Source organism: Puntigrus tetrazona, chromosome 11 (assembly GCF_018831695.1).
Source record: "Puntigrus tetrazona isolate hp1 chromosome 11, ASM1883169v1, whole genome shotgun sequence".
NCBI classification, from domain to species: Eukaryota; Metazoa; Chordata; class Actinopteri; order Cypriniformes; family Cyprinidae; genus Puntigrus; species Puntigrus tetrazona.
Window position 1 is genome coordinate 1,945,916 of NC_056709.1, and position 19,557 is coordinate 1,965,472.

The 19,557-nt window shown below is 39.7% G+C and overlaps 3 protein-coding genes across 5 annotated transcripts in view; 1 reads left to right on the forward strand and 2 right to left on the reverse strand.

Annotated features, from left to right (window-relative positions):
- The window catches only part of odad1 (outer dynein arm docking complex subunit 1), a 5,694-nt gene extending 2,254 nt beyond the window's left edge, over window positions 1-3,440 (forward strand). Inside the window, 9 exon segments of the mRNA XM_043251245.1 lie at window positions 401-468; window positions 955-1,142; window positions 1,220-1,348; window positions 1,426-1,508; window positions 1,981-2,149; window positions 2,263-2,426; window positions 2,918-3,021; window positions 3,112-3,205; window positions 3,300-3,440. Of these exon segments, the coding sequence (XP_043107180.1) occupies window positions 401-468; window positions 955-1,142; window positions 1,220-1,348; window positions 1,426-1,508; window positions 1,981-2,149; window positions 2,263-2,426; window positions 2,918-3,021; window positions 3,112-3,205; window positions 3,300-3,395 (1,095 nt within the window). The 3' untranslated portion in view covers window positions 3,396-3,440.
- Window positions 3,441-3,724: 284 nt separating this feature from the next.
- Window positions 3,725-7,187, reverse strand: LOC122353511 (mediator of RNA polymerase II transcription subunit 26-like). Of its 3 annotated transcripts, XM_043251248.1 has the most exons (4): window positions 6,955-7,187; window positions 6,293-6,370; window positions 4,226-5,292; window positions 3,725-3,863 (listed from the first exon to the last, which is right to left on the reverse strand). In XM_043251248.1, the coding sequence occupies exons 1-4, from the start codon at window positions 7,024-7,026 to the stop codon at window positions 3,854-3,856; spliced, it is 1,227 nt and encodes a 408-aa protein (XP_043107183.1). In that variant the 5' UTR covers window positions 7,027-7,187; the 3' UTR covers window positions 3,725-3,853. The 3 variants fall into 3 exon arrangements, with proteins under 3 accessions (XP_043107183.1, XP_043107181.1, XP_043107182.1); XM_043251246.1 differs by lacking the exon at window positions 3,725-3,863 and having other exon boundaries at window positions 4,125-5,292; window positions 6,955-7,182; XM_043251247.1 differs by lacking the exon at window positions 3,725-3,863 and having other exon boundaries at window positions 4,125-5,292; window positions 6,293-6,367; window positions 6,955-7,180.
- Window positions 7,188-7,634: 447 nt separating this feature from the next.
- Window positions 7,635-17,695, reverse strand: cse1l (CSE1 chromosome segregation 1-like (yeast)). Its single transcript, XM_043252529.1, has 25 exons — window positions 17,578-17,695; window positions 16,674-16,763; window positions 16,224-16,366; window positions 16,036-16,137; window positions 14,793-14,938; window positions 14,111-14,201; window positions 13,900-14,007; window positions 13,720-13,812; window positions 13,444-13,611; window positions 13,192-13,321; window positions 13,035-13,100; window positions 12,762-12,964; window positions 11,732-11,816; window positions 11,583-11,644; window positions 11,358-11,494; window positions 11,172-11,275; window positions 10,977-11,074; window positions 10,497-10,647; window positions 10,053-10,261; window positions 9,860-9,957; window positions 9,688-9,773; window positions 9,514-9,595; window positions 8,966-9,112; window positions 8,533-8,764; window positions 7,635-8,313 (listed from the first exon to the last, which is right to left on the reverse strand). The coding sequence occupies exons 2-25, from the start codon at window positions 16,756-16,758 to the stop codon at window positions 8,224-8,226; spliced, it is 2,916 nt and encodes a 971-aa protein (XP_043108464.1). The 5' UTR covers window positions 16,759-16,763; window positions 17,578-17,695; the 3' UTR covers window positions 7,635-8,223.
- Window positions 17,696-19,557: the final 1,862 nt, after the last annotated feature.

The window sequence follows — 19,557 nt, forward strand, 5'->3', positions numbered from 1 at the left end:
GTGTATAACGAGTCTGACATTTTGGAGAAATTTGCCATTTCATTCCTTGCTCACCAATGGATCCACTGGTACAAACATTACGAGTAATCCACACCACTCCAATCTTGTGAAGTAAGAGGCTATGTGTTTGTAAGTGACAAATCCATCAATACCTTTGTGTTTTAAACCATCACTTATGGAAAGAAATCCATAATAATGTCTCAAATCATTCTGACGGCACCCATTCGATACAAAGGAGAATGAACTGGCGAACGAGTGATGTAAAGATACATTGCTCCTAAGCTGTTCTGATGAAGAAAGAAACTTCCTCTTGAGTGGCGTGATTCAGGACGTTGAGTCAGTTTTTAGCTGTTTTCAATTTCGAGGTGAACTGTCTCTTTAAAACATGTCTGTCTTTCAGGTACTACAAGATATTCGTAAGGATATTGCTGAAGTCGTCGACAAATCAGCCACAGCGTATGATGCGAAGTGAGATACTTTGAGATTTTGAGCTACTTTTCTAATATACAGTGTTGTCACAATCATAAAAACCTGGAATTTATTTATCATGATTAAACACATCCAAAACTAAACGTCTTTGTCTACACACACATATATATATATTGCTATATATATTTTACATTATTTATATTTTTACTAAAATGTGCAAAAATGTTTGTAGCAGTTTTAAGAAATGTAATTGCCTGTTTTCATGGCCATTTTATGTAAATATAAACTTTTTCCTTCAATATTATAGGTTAATATTATTCTCTTCCACAGAGTATAGATTAGATTAAGCGTGTCATTTTAATTAAAACTGAATGCCTTGTCATTTCTGTGCATGTAGCATCATCATACTTAAATGCAAAATGCACACACAGGTTTTATTAAGTTATCATTTTGTACAGTATAATATCCTCATTAAGTCTTTTGAGCGTTTGAAGATGGTTCCGATCATCTTTGTGTATTTTTCAGAGTGGATGCTCAGGCCAAAACGTCCATGATAAAGGAGAAGGCGGTGAAGGATCTTGCGCAGTACTCAGCTGAGATGCAGGAGCTGGAGAGAGTCATCGCTCACGAGCACCAGCTCAAAGAGTTCATGAGCACCAAGAACAACCAGAGAGCCTCCATGGATAACGGGAAAAGAACCAGACGCAGACAGGGTCAGCAGTAAATGTAACGATTGATCATAAATCCAACCGTGTTTGGCTGAAAAGTTAACAAAGCGTGCCGATGGCAGAGATGAAGGAGCAGAGGAAGCCAGACGGTGGAGAGGAGACACCTGACTCTCTGAAGAAGGCTTTCCAGCAGATTCAGGAACTGACTGGAGAAGATAATTTGGGGAAGCTGGTTACAAAATTCATTCAGGGTGAGTTTTGAGGTTTCTGTTTTGTGCTAACAACACATCGCAGTGGGCTATGCTACACCTGATTCTTTTTTTAACAGGTGAAGAAAGGAACTTTGCTCTCTTTAACTACGTGAATGAACAAAATGCAGAAGCTGAGAGACTGAGAGAGGAAATCCAGCAGGTCAGTGTCGACATTTCTCATTTTTATCTCAATTTTCATATCAGCTTTACATTTTAATTAATGGGAACAGATTTGAATCACTTTAGAAGTCAACGCTGAAAATGAAAACCTGGAGAGGATGCCAACCCGGCCTGAATGAACATGCAGTGTGCATGATGTTATTCATATTTACGTTGTAATATCATTTTAAACTAGTGCTGTCAAACCATTAATCTCATCGAAAGTGTGCATACTGTGCATATTTATTATGAATATATAAATACAAAGACATGCATGTATATATTTAAGACATAAAATATAAGAGTATGAATATATAAATGTATATACATGTAAAAGTTTTTTTAATATATACCGTATGTGTGTGCATTTATATATACATAATAAATATACACAACACACACGCATATATTCTGTAAGCAAAAACATGCAATTAATCATTTAAACCCATTTTTTGTCTCTGATGTTCTTCTAGATTACAAAAGATACGGAGCAGTTGAACATAAAAAGTCGTCAGCAGGAACAGGAAAGTGAGACGGCTTTAAACCAGCTGAAGAATCAGCTGAAAGACTGTAAGGCACAGACTCAACAGTATGAAGCCCAGGCTGATCACATCAGCAAGATCCTTGATCAGGTCAAAACAGGTACTAGAAATCAAAAAGTCCACATCGTATCATATTGCAAAAAAAATATGACTTATATGACACTTTTTTTAATTCACAAAAGTAGTAGTTACCTATGTTGATATTATTTCTAGGGTTAGACAGTGTGTTCAAAAAGCTTGACTGCAATCTAGGGCAGATGGGAGGCATGCTGGGCTCTTCCTCTGGGATCGCAGACAGTAATCTGATGACGTACCTCGGCATGGTGGAGCAGAAGGCCAGCGAACTGCTCACCATTCAAGCCTACATTAAATCCAAGGTACAGAAAACACTCTAGCATACATTTAAAGGTGGAGTGTCCTCAAAAATCAAAAAGACTTTCCTGCATATGGGTGCTATAATTGGGTCCCCCGAAGTCTGCTCTGATTGGCCGAATACCATACGCGTTTGTTTGGGTGTGTTATTAAAATGAACCCACGCAGTGATGTAGAGAAGTGGGGGCGTGTTTAAACGAGGACAAGTCATAACCTTTAAAAAGAATCTCTTTGGTTTTGACACTTTAGTCTTTAGGGATCTTATCTATCCACTAACGGCTTGTAACACTCCAAAGAGAAAGGAAAACTTGAAATTGCATCAAATGACCCCTTTAAAGTGATTTTTGTGTTACTTTAACTAATATAAATAAGAAATACAAAGCAGCGCATTGTATTAATAGTTAAATAAAAAGTATTGCAGGCAAAATACAATACCAGAGAGAAAAGCTTCAAAAGCCAGAAGCGTGAATTGAATGTGAATCTCACATGTCGACAGGACCCAGAAAACAGCTCTGACCTGGAAGCAGTCGCTCCGTTCCTGCTGGGTCACAAACCAGACGTTCAGACACAAGAAGCCATCGCTCAGCCACCCATCACCAGGTACATAGCCACAAGGTATGGAGATATTGCACATCATTTGTGACTTTATTGTGTTAACGCATGCTTCTGGTCTTATTGTGTGCGATTCAGCCATGATTACGAGGCAGAGGACTCTTCTCTGATAGATGAGGTGGATCGACCTTTGACCCGCGAAGAAATCCGTCAGCACATCATGAGGAAGAGCGTAAGAAACACAGAAGAGCTCTTTCCCATTCTGATTTACCCATTTATTACGGTTGCTTTATCGTTACAGAATGCTTGTCGGCTCTCTGTCGCAGGACCAGCATAAAGACGAGTCTCCACGTGCAGGAGGGAGCAGAGAAGTGAAAACTCCTAAGAGCAGCACCATGTCCAGCACCTCGCTGGAGCCCTAATCCGGTCTTTTATTCTGTGCTCAGGCTCGACTAAATACCGTTTAGTAATTGATGGGGGATAAAAATGAATCTTAATGCTTGAAAGATTTGTGTCTCTGGGAAATAAATAACATAAAAAACTCAATTCTTCACTCAATTTCCTGTTTCCTTTAAAAACCTTGTTAGGAATTCTCCCTGGTTTTTAAGCCAGGAGGTTTTTTAATGGCAGTGTATTATGTTTTCTGCAGCTCATCCTCTAGTACATGTGTTTTAGATTTATATGTTGAGCTGGTTTGAAACCCGACCACTTTTCACCGCCCTCCATTTGCTGAAAATTCTTTTGTGCACATGGGCCGCCGGGTTACCATGGAAACACACCCCCTTTTTATCACAGCCGAAGCTTATTTTCTCATACTAGCAATGCTTACTCTCACCCACTCACAAGGACCGCCCACACTGCAAAAACAGCCAATCAGAAATCACGCTGACCTAAAAAAAAAAAAAAAGAGAACTTTGATATTTTTTTTTTTTTACTATCATGTAAAGTTTTGACTGGTAGTGTACATATTGGTTTTGTATGCTCATTTGTGATTTCTTGTTGACAATGAATTTATTAATTGTCTCATTGCTTTTAAACTACTGTACGAATGCCTTTTTGCTACACCAGTGCAGTGGACCACAACAAAGCGCGACAAAAACACACAGGACGCAGTTGTGAATCCACATTTAAAGATTTAAGAAACATGCTTGTGAAAACTCAAAGTCTGTAATCTATTCCAACATAAGGCAGAATCTTAAGTTTACTCCCATCTCCGTATGGATCCAGGGTGAAGGACTGAGTCCAGTCATACCAGTTATTCCCGTTATCGTAGCAGCCGTTCACCCCATGCCACCGCTGACTGCTCATCCTGATGAGGTCCCGCTCGGTGACCTCTCGGCTGACCCCTGGAAGGTCTGTGACAGGGAACTCTGGAATAAACCCGTGGGTTTTTCTTATATCACCCAGAGAAAAGCTCATCCCTGCCTTTTCAGGAGTCAGTAAGCTATTCTGAATCATCTTGCTTTGTGACGTCTCTCTCCGAAAGTTTCTCTGTTCGAATAAACAAAGGCTGTTTTTCAGATGCTCGCTGTCCTGGATTTCGCTTCCCGTTGATCTCTGGCAATCTTTTGCCAATGTTTTGCTCGATACGGGTTTGATTTGTTGAGTACGGGGGTCAAACGCTAGTTTGTCTTCTCCATCGACTTTGGCGGTGTGAATGTTACGCCGTTTCTTGCTCGTCTTATCCTCATAACCCATTATGTTTGCGTCTGACACTGTGCTGGAGACCTCATTGAGATTACCATTTAGCGTAGCAGGTTTGAGTATGTTGAGAAGGTCTGAAGGACCTTTGTATGTATTTTGTAGATTGGAAGCAATGGAAAGTGGAGTGGATTGCCCCGGTGCCTTGGCAGCCAAAAAGCGCTTTTCGTCAGTGTGATCGGCAGAGGTGGTGTTTCTTTCAAACTTGTGCTGGTGTGCGATACCATTGGCATTTTGGGAATGATGATCGGACAGAGATATACGCTTGATGGACGAGGAATATGGTTTGATTGCACGGATAGGTATTTTACTTTTTCTAAAATTATTTGGATATTTTACGGTTTTAGCTGGGACAGAATCCTCGGACAATTCAGTCCTCTCTCCAGTGGCGCTGTGAAGACGAGCTCTGCTGTAATTTTCAACAGGGGTATGTGTTGATCCAGAAACGCATTCAGCAGATGTTGAATTGTCTGCAGGGCTTGAGAGCTCTTTCGCTGTGACTTCATTTACCTCCACCAGCCTCTGCCAACGGCGTATAAGACTTTTTAAACGTTTAACAAGGTCTTCATCCGTGCACCTTTTTCTCACATCGTTGATCAGCTTTCCAAGCCTGGTTTCCTGGAATGCAACAAAACCAAATCAAAAAGGTTGCTCCACCCCAAATATCGTTCTTCTCGTCTTTCTGTTGTCCATGCTTAGTGTGGCATACACAGACACGAAATGCAAAGACTAAATCACCTTCTGTCCTTTTTATCTGTTTTCAGGTGTGATTTCTATATTGCCCACACCTGTTACTTGCCCCGGGTGAGTTAAAGGAGCATCACCTGCTTGAAACAATCTTATTTATCCACAATTTTGAAAGGGTGCCAATAATTTTGTCCAGCCCGTTTTTGGAGTTTTGTGTGGCATTACGTCAGATTTTCTTTTTTCCCTCCCTTTCTTTTGTTTTGTTCCAATACACACAAAGGGAATAAACATGTTTATTGCAAAACATGTGCTAATGCAATACTTTTCTGTGAGAAATACTTGATTTTCTGGAAAAATGTTGCCAACTATTTTGGATGAAAACCTGGAGGCTTGTAACTGTCCCATTGATTGAAAGCATGAAAGACACGGTCAGAATAGTCTGCCATCAGTGGTTCAACCGTAACATTATGAATCTACAAGAATACTTTTTGTACACAAAGAAAAACTAAATTGACATCATTCAACGATTTGGCACTTTAAGCTCCTATAATGGTGCTAAATTGTGCTAAAAATCTTAAATTGTGTTCCGAAGACGAACAAAGCTTTTACGGCTTTGAAACAACGTGGTGGGAAGTGAATACTGACAATATTTTTATTTTGGGGTGGTTTAACCCTTTAAGGGAAATTTAAAGAAATGAATGCATTAAACAGCAACTGCCCAGTAGGTGTATGTATTTTTTCATACTGTGGAGGTCATTGGTGATCAGCAGCTGTTTCCAACATTGTTCCAAGCATCTTCTTTCGCATTCAGCAGAAAAAAGAAGCGCATACAAGTTTTTGGGGCGCAATACAATAATTCGCCTAATTTACATTTTCAGTGTGACACACTGTATCACAAATTCAATGTAAATATAGTGAGTTAGTATCTTACCATTAGAGCCTCTTTAGTCATGGGGTGCTTCTCCAGGCAGCATATCACATCCAAAAAAGCCATCATGTTCTGTATCTGCTGACATTTAAAAAAAAAGCCTATAACGGTTAATGCTTAGCAAATCAGTTCCTGTCTCTGTCTGAGGCCGGTCACGCTCATGAAAGTAGCCGTATTTGAATGCGCTCTCACATGCGCACCTGCAGCACTGACTCTTTCAGGTCTCAGTTATGCTTGCAAATGCAAATGTGATGTGCTTGCTCACTCTTTCCTCAATTCAAGTCCTAAGGGAGTTGCATAATGAAAACGAACTTCACAACTGTGAGACTGAGCAAACCAGCATATTTAACATACAAAATCATTTAAAGAATAATATATGTGTGTGTGTGTGTGTGTATATATATATATATATATATATATATATATATATATATATATATATATATATATATATATATACACGGACATTAGTAATAAAAACGATACTTTATCACACAGTCAAAAAATTTAAGTACTTTTGCTTTCTTAATGCTTAAAGCAAGTGCATGGTCTTGAAAGAATGGATAGAATTTGCAATAAAAAAAAAAAATCAACTTAAGTCAGTTACAACCAAACCATTAAAGACTGTAGTCATCGCTTTGGTCCATAGCTCAGCTTTTACTCACATTATTTAGAGAATCGATGGCCTGAAGGAGCTGATCTTTGAGTTGTTGAGGTCTCGACGAAGCCCTTTTCATTGTCTTTGAAAAACATCCACTGAAAGATTTGCTATATCAGGAACACGTACTACTTACAAAACTCTGCAAAAATGCAGACGTTTCGCATACGAAACCACTTTACTGCCACCCCATCTGAGCGCAACGACCCGTGTCCATGCAGGCAAATTAATAAACTCCCAATGAGGGTCCTACAGGTGCAGTACTGTGTTCACATAGGCTTACAGAGTTAGCAGCGCGTCTCAATGACAACACATTTGAATTCAAGAAACTACGCTTTAGAAGTTTTTAGAGTTAGGCACGTACCGTTTTTACGAGCTCACATTTAATGACAGACTGCATACTGAAAGTATTCAAACCTATTTCCCCCCCTCTTTTGTTGTTAAACCGTTTAAAATCTTTTTTTTTTTTTTGCACATCTACACTTCTTACACCATAATGGCATAGTAAAAAAAATTACGTTTAAACCAATAAGTCAAGTATATTTAGGTCATCAGCATTTATCAATTATCTGCCATTCTTCCCCTCACCTTCACTTCTCAAGCTCTGTCTGAATGTAGGCAGACACATATTTCCAGGTTTCTCCAGAAATAGCCTTCTTGGAACAAATACATACATGAACTAACATGTTAAACAAGTGCTTAATTTTATTTATTAACAACTAGAGCAGCAAAACTAAGACGTGAAGACAAAACATTGTGAATAACATGCAACATGAGACATGACAAATTTTTCTGCTTAGCAAAACAACTCGTTTATACAGTAAAAACATCTCCAAAACTACAGGAAAGAATAACCGGAAAAAACGCTTTCCTCCTCGATTTCAAAGATGCCATCAAATGTCTGCCAAGTGCTGTTCAATATTTGTAAAAGGCGACATTTCAAAATACTGCCGAATGTATGGTTGAGCGAGACGCCTAACGAAACGGTAAGAGAACATATTGAATGGACTCCAAATAATATACGATCGAGGACAACACCAGCAGAGGCCACCCAGTGAGATGATCAGCACCCCTCTACCCAAGCACTTTCCCATTCGTCACATAATTCATTAAAACAATCCCTTAAAAATCCCTTCTGTCTGGCCACGCGTCACTGGGCGGTGAGTCTCCACTCATGTTGAGTCCACTGGTCGTCTCTTTATTGGTTGGATCGGTTTAGGTGTCTTGAGAGCATCAGAGGTCCCCTTTCTGGGTGATATGGAGTCTGGGCGTGTGGCTACACCAGCTGTACAGTGGCAGCCTGAAGGTAACCCTGCAGGAACTGAAGTGCTTCTGCCGGCAGACTGGTGCTCAGCATGGAGGGAACCTGTTGAAGACAATGGTCCGAGCATGCTTCTGTCAGGTCCTTAAAGGTGCAGTTTGTAATATTGACAGCTAGCGGTTGAAATGGAGCAGACGGGCTATAGCATTGTTTTTCAGAGAAACAATGTAAACAATGTTTCTTAAACAATGCGTGTTATATTTTGGCTTTAGAAGAGTCAAAAACGCATACACAGGAAGTTTAAGTCATTTCAGTGCTACTCACCCTCCCGGGACAGGCGGTGGAGAGTTTGTGTAAGGACTGAGCTAAAAGGATTTTGGGATTGTTGACAGCATCTCCGATGGGATCATGCTCTTTCTTCCCTGCAAAAGCAAGCTGTGAGAAAGCCGTCTGGTATCCCGGAGTGTCCTCTATGTCTATGAAATGCTCATCGTCTGGGATGCTATCGTCTTCTGGTAACTCAAACAGACCAATCAGAGCCTGCAACAAAGGAGTCCTGAAGAACAAAAGCAGACTTTTCTCACCCAATGTTCATGATTAATTCATCAGACAGTCGACCAACTTAGCCTCCCATTTTTTTTATAGACATATCATTGGTCTCAATGACAAATAAAAGGCAAAAAAGTTTTTGGTTTCACATTAAAGTCGCCAGTCATGTCATTTTCTTTTAATTGGTACACAGTCTGTAGTGTCCTACCAGAGTTTGGTGTACTCCGTGTCCATCATGGCAGGACACTCGGTGAGGATCTTTGTGATGCCAACAGCGCAGATTTTCTTCTCCACCTGCCCCGAGACCTTCTGCACCTCAGGAATTATGATCTTCTCCACAACCATGCCAAACATCCTGAGGCGGCAGAAAACAATAGAAACGATCAGAAAATTAAGAGATCACATGATGTGATTAGGTTTTCCTTTCTACTTGGTGTTACAAGCATAGATGAGATCCTTAAAGTTGCACAGAACAATATTGCAAATAACTGAAAGTATGCATCATTAAAAAGGTCCCATAGCATACATTTTTTTTAAATATTAATATAAGATCCCCTAGACTGCATATGGTCCCTCAGTGGCTAGAAATGGTGATAGGTGATAAACCTTCAGGGACGGGCCACACCTATCGGCTTTGCGAAAATTTAAGCTCAATAAAAAAAGTGTCACAATGAAAGGAAAATGTCATTAAAGCCATTCAAAAATATCTGCAACGAGAGACTGACTCGACATGTTTAATATAATAAAGCTACTTGCTTTGGCTGGATGTCATCAAATATCTCCTGCAATGCAATTGCTCCATATTTCACACAATAAAGGTTGATAAAGACCAGGAAACCTGTGAAGACAGAGAGAGATCAATATAGGGAGCAATTTGTAATTTTGAAATGACAGGGCTCAGAAGTAAACTATAAATCAACAATATCTCACTTTTCACAAATTTTGTGGTCTTGGAGCTCTGAAGCCTCTGGAAAAGCAGAATAAAGATCTGCTTCCTGTACTGGGTGATTGAATCTCTGCATACAAACACACAGAACCAAATGAATAGAGCACAAAAACAATGTCAACTCGTATTCTTGTATCCTCATAATGCATTGCTTACGGAGGCATGTGCTCCACTATACTGTTGAGGAGATAGAAGCCTTGATGGTCATTAGCCTTGGATGCAATGAGCTTCTGGAATACTCCAAGAAGACCAGGCTGATAGAGGGAAGAAAAGAGAGTTACATTATTTTAATGGAAATGTCCACTGCCATAAGGCCCACTGTATTATGGGTATCCCGTGAAGCACTCACAATCTTGTCAGCCGCTGTGCTGGCGATGGTGCTGGCTCCTTTCTCCAGATAGGCCTGCAGCAGCCGGACTAAAGGAGGGATGTTTCCTGTACGTTCCCACAGAACGGGTTGCAGGAGGTGAGGGAACAGGGCCATGTAGGAGGAGGGGATGGAGCTGCTGTGGATCTCCAGCAGCAGAGACATCACCTGGAAGACGTACGGCACAAACTCTGCAAGCCAGGCAGAGAAAAAGACAGTGAAAACGTGACTTTGGGACTGTGTGCCATTCAGTAAGATTATTATTATTCAAGTCTTTACTCAAGTGACAGCATTTATAAAACGTGCAACAAGCGCTTTTTTTTTTCAAACATATGCAGAGCCCAGCTTCTAATTGTTTATGCAAGTCACCACACAACTGTTCCAAAGAAGGTACGAGTTTAACAAATTTACAACATTGTAACCCACCCTGCACGTCATTTTGGAGGATCTCAGTAAACACAGGAAACAGGGCCTCTTCAAAGCTGCCCACGGTGTCCCGATTAGCCTTGCAGGTGATCCTGATGGACAGGCACAGTGACTCAAACAGGTAATGGTTGAAATGCGGCTTACTGGGATTCTGTAGAGAAGAAGAAAAAAAAAAGGTTTGTTATACTATAAAACTTATTTATAAAGCCACATGACCTCACTGGAGAGCGAGAAATGTGCATGCTGTAGAAATACGACTAGTACGGCATGCTGAACACATCTCTGTATAGAACATGAAGATGTCTCGTCCTGCCTTTAGGATCAAGTCCTGCTTGGGAAATGTCCCCTTTGATGGACGGATACTTCTCTGTGTCCTGCCAGTGCATCTAATGCCATGGACTGAGACAAAGACCACATGACTGGACACCAACCTGAACTCCCGCATCCTTTATAGCATAACGGATGCAGTGACTGGCCTACCTTGCTGACGAGGAGGAGCTTATGAGTGAGTTGGCCAATGAGAGTGGGGATGTAGGGCACAATGGCTTCCTGTAAGAGGGAGAAACTCCTCATGATGGCTAAAAGTGTGACAAACAACAGATCAAGGAGTGAATATAAAAATGATAGTCAAAACATTTTATTGCTAAAATCTGTGAACGTCAAAGAGGCAGTTACCTTTCATTATGTACTCGTTCTCAGATGAGCCAGGGATGGCTAAAGCTTTGAACAGATAGTTGAGTAACTGTTCTGTGAACGGTGCTATTTCAGTAGGAGTAATCCTGAAAAATAAGACTAGTTTAGAAAATAAAAATAAAAAAAAAGTCAGAGCTCATTCTTCTGTATCGTATTGGAAAAACTCACAGAGTGGCGTTGTTGGCTCCTCTCATGGTGAAGAGTCTCTCAAGTGCATGTGCTGCATAGGTGTGCTGAACGATGCTCTCCGCCTGCAGGTGGGCCACCAGGAGAGGAACGGCCTCCAACAGCTGCTCTTTAGGGAGCTGGAGGACCAGACCAAAACCGGACCGTCACACCCAACGAAGACACTTGTGGAAGAACATACAACATAATGGAAAGGAAAGTGCTTACTTGACTTCTGAAGGTCATAACATACTTGATGGCATCTGCTTTCAAAACTGGGAACTCGTTCACTGAGGGACAAATAAGAAATTCAGCATCACTGAAATTGCAGTAAAAAAGTTTTTAACATGTTAAATGAAACGTGTAAAGCCAATTACCATTGGGAGATTTCAGGTCTACTAGGATGTGGTTGACAAAGAATTCACACAGGTTCACCAACTCATTGGCTTGCGTTATTCCGTGCTGCAAAACAAAAGCAAAAGTTTGTCAGTCCGGACCTCGTCTCTCAGCTCACAAACCAGAAGACATCAGACTCAAACCATTAAGGGATTACTTCACCCCAGAATGAAAATGTTGTTATTAATTACTCACGTGTGTGTCATTCCAAACAAAGGTCTCATTGTTTATCTTCTGAACACAAATTAAGATATTTTTGATGGAAACGTTCAGGGAGAAGAACATTGTTTTTTTGTTGAGCCACAGAAGTCACTTGGACTGTTTTACTGATGTGTTTCTGGAGCTGGGAACATGTCAGTGGTATTGCTGTCTATGAAGGGTCAGATGGCTCTCTGATTTCATCAAAAATATCTTAATTTGTGTTCTGACATGAGGGCGAGTAATTTGAATTTTGGGGTGAACTAACTTTAAGATTAGCCCTGGGGTGGGCGATGTAGCAAAAAAAAAATCAATTGTGTGCGTTTTTTATTTTTAAGAAACGTCACAATTATTTGTAATGTTTGTTTTTTTACTATTTTGCAGGTTGTTTAAGCATTACGGCAATTTTTTTATAATAAGGAAAATAGTTAAGACTTAAGAAGGTTAGGCCAAAGTGGGCGAAGATAAAAACTGTCGCCATTTCATCTTTGTTATGAAAAAAAAAAAGAACAAAAGACACATTTATAATTACACACAAAAACACACAATACAAATAAAACAATTTATTTTCAGGTACTTTAGATGCATTTAGCATTCTAGGAATTTAACAAAGAAATCTAAAATTAACACTTTTTTTATTGAAGCAACTGTATTAAGGTTTTTCCACTCAAGAATAAAGTGTAAGAAGAGTCGGCAGGCTGTTGCCGCCCTCTGCAGGGCACAAAATGTATGATTATTAAATGTATGATTATATTGTGCCGTATTTCTATTTTGTTCAGTAATATCTATTTTACCATTTGTGAAAAATCTCACCTTTTGTGTCTGCGCTTTTGAAGCAAGAGATGTGACCAGGTAGATAGCAGCGTCTTTGTGTTTCCAGTTCACCCCGGGGTTCTTGGCGTATTCTGTCAGCATGGAGTTCACATACCCAGAGAAGATGCCCGTCACCGGGCCCTCAAAGAACTTACAGAGACCCCGCACCAAGTCACAGGCTGCTCTGCGTCTCGTGTCGATGTCTGTGAGGAGAGGTGGTATGATTTAGTACAAACAAATTTGAGCGAACAACAGAGAGTAGAATCAACATACCTGAGCCTTCAAGATCTCTGATGATGTACTCTTCTGCGTTATCTTCAAAAGCCTCTTCATCTGCACCTGTTCTCACACAAGCATCAATTTAATCCTTCTAGACCACTTCATCAACTGTTAAAATATAAGAGCTTGGCGATGACAAATTGGCACATACTTCTGAACTCCATGTTGGGCACGATGACCTTCTCACAGATGCTGGTGAGAACATTCTGGTCTTCAAAGAGATGCTTATAATGCGGTCGCTCACACACTGACGCCAAAAACTGGATAGCATTGCTCACAAGCTACAACAGACATACCGTTATCAGGCACCTTTAAGAAAAAAACCTAAGAGCACTATGAACTAACGTTTGCCGCTAAGTGAAACTACAGAAATCCGTTCCCGGATTTAATGCTATCCACTTACCAAGTCATATTTAACTTCCTGTCCAGTTGTGACCAGCAGGTTCCAGATAGCTGTGACAAAGCGAGGCAAGTAAGGCTGGAACTCTTCATCGTATTTTTGAGCGTAAAGTGCAGCGTTATCACAGATTTGGGATTTCAACAGCTCCAACAGACCGGCCTCCTCCTCATCCTACAGCAGGAAACTTGCCGTTTAGATTTTGTTTTTTTTAAACTTGTTACAAAAATCTGATTTATTAGCACCCCATCTTACAATATTTCAATATGAGAATAAACTCACATCTGTTTGCAACAACTTGTTATCTAAAGTCAATAAGTTATGAAAATTCGTCATCCAAGTCTCCATGTTATCCTCAAAGAACTCTGGCAGATCCTGAAGAGACAGGAAGAAGAGTTGTGAACTGGAAGCCCAGCACAGAAGTGAAAATGGAAGGAGTAGTGGTTGCAAGCCAAGACTCACCTGGAAGTTAAGGCTGTAGAAAAGTTTTGAAATAAGCGTTAGAGAAGAGAAGAGCACTTTCAGGGCGTTGACATCTGTCGCATGAGTTTGACACAAATCAATCGTAGCCTGAAAGTGAAAAACAAGTTGACATTATTTCACATCCACAAGTTAAAGCAAATGATTACTAATATCGGCTTATGATGGAATAACAACAGACAACAGACTTTACCTTGAAAAGTTCAGTTAGAGGCTGTGCAAAAGTGTCCAGTACCAGCTTGATCTCTGACCACAGCTCATTAGACTTAAACTCATGGCGATATCTAAAAGACAGAGACAACACACGAAATACAGGATGTATCGAATTTAAGGGTCAGGCACAAAAGTGTCAAGAAGTGAAGCATTAGACAAGACTCTAAAAAAAACAAACTTATTTGTTAGGGATGACATTTGCCAAAAATATTGAATTTGAATATTCAGACTCTAGGTTTAATGAGAAAGATGTTTGTGTCATGATTTCAACAAACGTATGATTAGCCGTTACACAACCAATGTTCAACAAAATTACATTATATCGCAAGGTTTTATTATATATATATATATATATATATATATATATATATATATATATATATATATATATATAAAGACATTCAAGATTAAGCAGATCAAACAAAAAAAAATCTAAAAATAAATTAAAACATCAAACAGACCGCCAATTACAGTACACTACAAACATATTTGAGTCATCTTGTATTTATTGTGTTTGCACTGAGCATGCGTTTAGGGCCAGCAAATCAACGTAGCAAACCCAAATAGTCTTTTTATTGCTCTAATAAGAATTACAGACAGAATATTCATACGTTCAATGATTCATGCGTGCCCCTTGTATTTATTCCAATATTCTCAAATACCTTTTAAAAAGGGAGTGTGCCGTGCGAAGGACTCCATTGATGATGTGGAAGTCCCCGCTCTGAAAACGAGTCACCATCTCAGTCAGGAGATCCGGCCATTTCTGAGGGAAATCCTCTCGCCCGATGATACTGATCGCATCACTCAGCTGCAGAGGGGGAAAGCGGTCACCGTTACTTACAGATCATGTAAATGATAATTGCTTTTATTTAGTCCTATTCTTAGTGTTTCAAAAAAAGTTGAAACTTCTATCATTGCTAGTTATTACTGTAACCATTTTAATGACAAGGTCTCTCAAATCATGTCTACAGTGTCAGGGTCATCATATGATTTGGTTGACGTTCCATATATTCTGGTGCTACTTGGTCTCTTTTTGAGTCAAGTAATCTGATCATCATTATCCAAACTATGTTTAGCCTGAGACCCACAATGTGTACTCTGGACATTATTACAACAATCGCATCTTGAAAAACAAAAAACAAACAGACTAACTTGGATTCAATATTGCTGGCTAATTTTCTCCCAATTTCAAATTCGCTTTTTCTATCAAAAATATTGGAAAATTGTCAATGAACTTGACAACTACACTGTTGACACACACAGGACCGAATGGCCATTAGAACTATAAATATGCTGATTTCATTCATACGGGACACCAGAGGGTGCCTTTGCACTGAAAAAGCCATATATCCAGAGAAGAAGCTAAACTCATAGCATAGCTGTAACAGAATAAACAGAAGATATAAGGTTTTGAATGATGAAACAAAAACAAAACACTCGACTGCAACAATGTATCGCATACATTATTATTCAAGCCATCTCTCTAATCAGTGCATTTTTTTAATAGTAGTCTATGGAACATTTTCTGCCTCATTCTGTGACAAAAAGCTACATCAGATCACAAAAGGAAGCATCTAACTGGTATTGTGGAGTAAAAAGACTATAATGATCTTTTTTGTTGGACAACCGGTTTAAAAATGGGAATACAAGGGAAGTTTAGCTTTAGCCATTTTAATTGTTCTGCTGCCACCAAGTGTAATTACTGTGTAATGCCTCAGGTTGCATTTTATGTGTGAAAACAACATGCACACTCGTGATACTACAAAGACGTTCAGGCATGGCCCCGATATCCGCATTCGGTACATACCGGTTACTTAGGTACCGGGTTTCCAACTGTAACTGTAGAAGTACTCCGCTGAAACGCCTATCCTAACAGCTGCTTCACGGGTTATCTGAAATTCGTACCTGTTTTTGTATTTGCTCTGGGCTGGTTAGCATCAAATTTACAATGTTGGCTTTGATAGCGGTCCGGTCAGGATCAGAGATCTTGTTGGGCTCGTCCTCAATCTTAGGAAGAGAAAGCAAACAAATCCAGAATCATTTCCACCCGTCACGCGCCAGACCGCTGTAACAGTATTTAACAAGACACTCACTATGCGCCAGTTCCTCTTGATGTAGTTCTTGAAGGTGACAGCCGAACACACGCGGATCACCTCGTCTTGGGACTTCTCTAGTACTGTGAGCAGTAAAATGGGGTAGTTCTGGTTTCCCTCGACCGATTCCAGAAACTTCTCGGCTAAAGATGGAGAGGGTGAGAACACAAATCCGGTGATATACATTAAAGGCTTATTTTATTATTTATTTCAACTACTGTACCTTAATACTACTGAAACATTAATATAAATTTTTTTCAAATTGTGCAGCCCTATTGAGAGTTGTACAATTTCAACAGTATGTAAATGCTGGCATATTAACGACAGATGGTCATAAATCACAAAAAAGTCAGTCTATTAATCATTTTGGGGGCCTCGTTATTATTAAGGCCTACAGGCTTTAACTTCTCGTACACGAATCCATTTTTAAGCCTCATATGTGAATGTTACCTGGCCGTCTTACAGCTGGATCAGGGCTTAGTGTTTTCTGCAGATACTCAGTGAGGGTTTGGAGATTTCCATCATTGAGCTCCATGATTGCTAGGAAAATAAAATATAGTATCCACTATGAGAACTGAGGAAGTGAGATGATTTGTAAAAACTCAATGCACACGCATGCGACAAAACACTGAGGAGAAAACACAAATGCTTATTGCTTTGTGTATATGTGTAGGGAACGGTATGATTTATTAAAACCCGAGTCATTCTGTAAAACAAACGACACGGCGCGCGTGCACTTAACGCGTTTTAGAAATTAAAAGTAGTCAATTTTACTGTAAACTGAACCTTAAACGTTTCGTAGCGAAAACAGCTGCTAATTCGCATGTTTATATTCTTGACAAGCGGCTACACACGCTCGGCCTGCTCTGACTGAAGCGGCCTGACAAGTATCACACCAGCGTTTATGAATAAGCACTAAATTATTGCTCATCGTGGCACACGACTGGTTTGCGGGCTGCGCTGTGTCAGTCTGGTAGTTTATGATGGAGTTTACTGACAGAAATTCAGGCCATGATTCACGCGCTAAAGCTGTTAGCATGCTGAGAAGGAACGCTAGTCGTCCACAACGGTCAAAATAAAAAGCGCTTGAGAATAAAATAACCTCGGTGTAACCACACGGTGGGCACCGAAGAAGCCGCCAAACGAGGTTTATTTCGTTGAAGTAAGGCGGAAAGTACCGTTACGTGGTTAGTCCGAGGGCTAACTCTCGAGTTCACTCTTAACACCGCGCGCGCTGCGTGCGTACGCGTTCAAACAAGATAACCGAGTAATCCCGTAGTTTATAAACGACCTGAAGGTAGTATGGAGTGGATTTATTGACGACGAGAAAGCAAAGGAATAAAAAGGGTCTTACCGTTAGCCGTAGGTTGAAGTGCTGTGCTAATCACCGGCGAGAAGTTTCAAACGTCTCACACAAGTGCGCGGTCACGACTGAGCGCATGCGCACTAATGAGACACAGAGCGCTGCGCACATGGGGCGCTACGTACGTACAGTACTATGCGTGCGTTTATCACGTACCGCCCCCTGGTGTATGTTGCGGGGAATTACAGCAGCATTAAGAGATCAGGGTAAATGTAATTTTTTTCTTTTGGGAAATAAGTAGCTAACTATCTTCTGCTTTCTGTCTGTAGGGCCACTCGTACTTTTAGGGGGCACACTTTTAAAATTCATCTTTTAACCCACTTTCCGCATGTTTCATTCTGTCATATTTTACCATGCCATCTCTAGAAGTTAATCTAACTCGCTAACTCAAAGCAGACTACACATGCATGCAAATTACAAACCGTAAGACGAATTAAATTGTGAGTTTTATTTACTATGTGTACATTTATTCAACATCTTTTTTTGTGTGTGTGATTGACATTAATGACAAGGACAGGTATTCAATTTGGCCGCTATCCCTTTAAATACCGAATCAAATTTACGTTCACTTAAGCCCTAATTGACTGTATTTATGTGAAATGGTTTAAATAAGACTGTCAGGTAATAGAAAAAAAATCTAATTACATAATGTCATGATTAATTCATTAAAGAGTCATTTGTTAAGACGCACATCATGTGCTGAATAAAGATAAAGTAACAGTTACTAGTGTGTTAGTTTAAAAAAAATTAACATTAGACATTACAAATAGGCAGCTGAAATATAAGCAGCTTTAGAAATATATATTTTAAGTCAACATACAAAAATACAAATAAAAAGGTGACGACAAATCTTTGTCTTAATAAGTGAATCGTTCATTCAGTCAATCGGTTAGTTCAAACGACTGATTCATTCAGAAACGAAGTAAGAGCCTGTATGAACGGTTCACTGAATTATTGATTCACTCGGTCTCTTTAAAAACTGCAATGTCCTCGTAGGGCTTTATTTAGATTACTGACCATTGTTAAAATAAAACAACCATTCACACCTCGACCTTATCTTCGAACGTTTTTCGTTTTCATTTTTGTCTTTCTACCAGACGATGATGATTGTGAACGAAAGCGCGCGCCTGACAGACGGAACCGCGCGCTCGTGCTTCAGCTTCAGTTCAAACGTCATGGCGGTTTTAGCAAACAGCTTGCTCGGTAAATTCAGCTCAACAGCATTAAACTGAAAACGGTTTTATCACTCGAGTGAATCCACGCGTGCCTTTTAGCTGTTCCCGCTCTATAATAAATGAGCGCGTCTCGTTCTTCAGCCGCGCAGGTAATGAAGCCGCCTTTTTAATCAGTCAAGGAAATGCATCGTGATATTTACAAGTACATGTCCGTGTTATGCGTGGATTAGCCTTCTTTCTGTCTGACCCCCCTACATTTTGACGTCCATCAGGGGAGATGAGGCCTTCTTTCTGGGGTCAGACCTCTCCTGGTAAAACAAACAATAGGGGGTGCATACTTTTGAACAGGATCATTTTTGTAAATTCAACTATTATTTCCTCTTGTGGACTAGCCTAGGTGTAAACATCTGTCATGCGAGGTTAGTGCTAAATAAACAATACCAAGTAATTTTTAAGATTTCCTTTATTTTGGTAAAGACGATTTTGAAGATTCTGAAATTTTGCAAATGAACAAAAAAAAAAAAAATAATATATATATATATATATATATATATATATATATATATATATATATATATATATATATATACTATATTTTACTATTTTTACCTTTCACATTTGTACTGCATTGTGAATTTTCATAATTGTTTAACTATTTTCCTGAAAAGTCACTGAATGCCAATTTAATGTAAAACATGGAAGATCACAATGAATCACTTTCTTGAGAATAATGCCAAAAATAAACAATTGGATGAAAATGTGCCTTATGTGCAGCAATACAAACAACCGTTGTCTC

Excerpts from the sequence above, each read along its gene's own strand:
- cse1l (XM_043252529.1), bottom strand. The coding sequence starts at position 16,758 with ATGGAGCTCAATGATGGAAATCTCCAAACCCTCACTGAGTATCTGCAG. Across the intron at positions 13,101-13,191 it reads GCCCAACATGGAGTTCAGAA|GTGCAGATGAAGAGGCTTTT; the intron begins GTATGTGCCAAT and ends GTGTGAGAACAG. Across the intron at positions 11,075-11,171 it reads GAACGAGTACATAATGAAAG|CCATCATGAGGAGTTTCTCC; the intron begins GTAACTGCCTCT and ends TCACACTTTTAG.
- LOC122353511 (XM_043251246.1), bottom strand. The coding sequence starts at position 7,026 with ATGAAAAGGGCTTCGTCGAGACCTCAACAACTCAAAGATCAGCTCCTT. Across the intron at positions 6,371-6,954 it reads CCATCGATTCTCTAAATAAT|CAGATACAGAACATGATGGC; the intron begins GTGAGTAAAAGC and ends TTTAAATGTCAG. Across the intron at positions 5,293-6,292 it reads TGACTAAAGAGGCTCTAATG|GAAACCAGGCTTGGAAAGCT; the intron begins GTAAGATACTAA and ends GTTGCATTCCAG.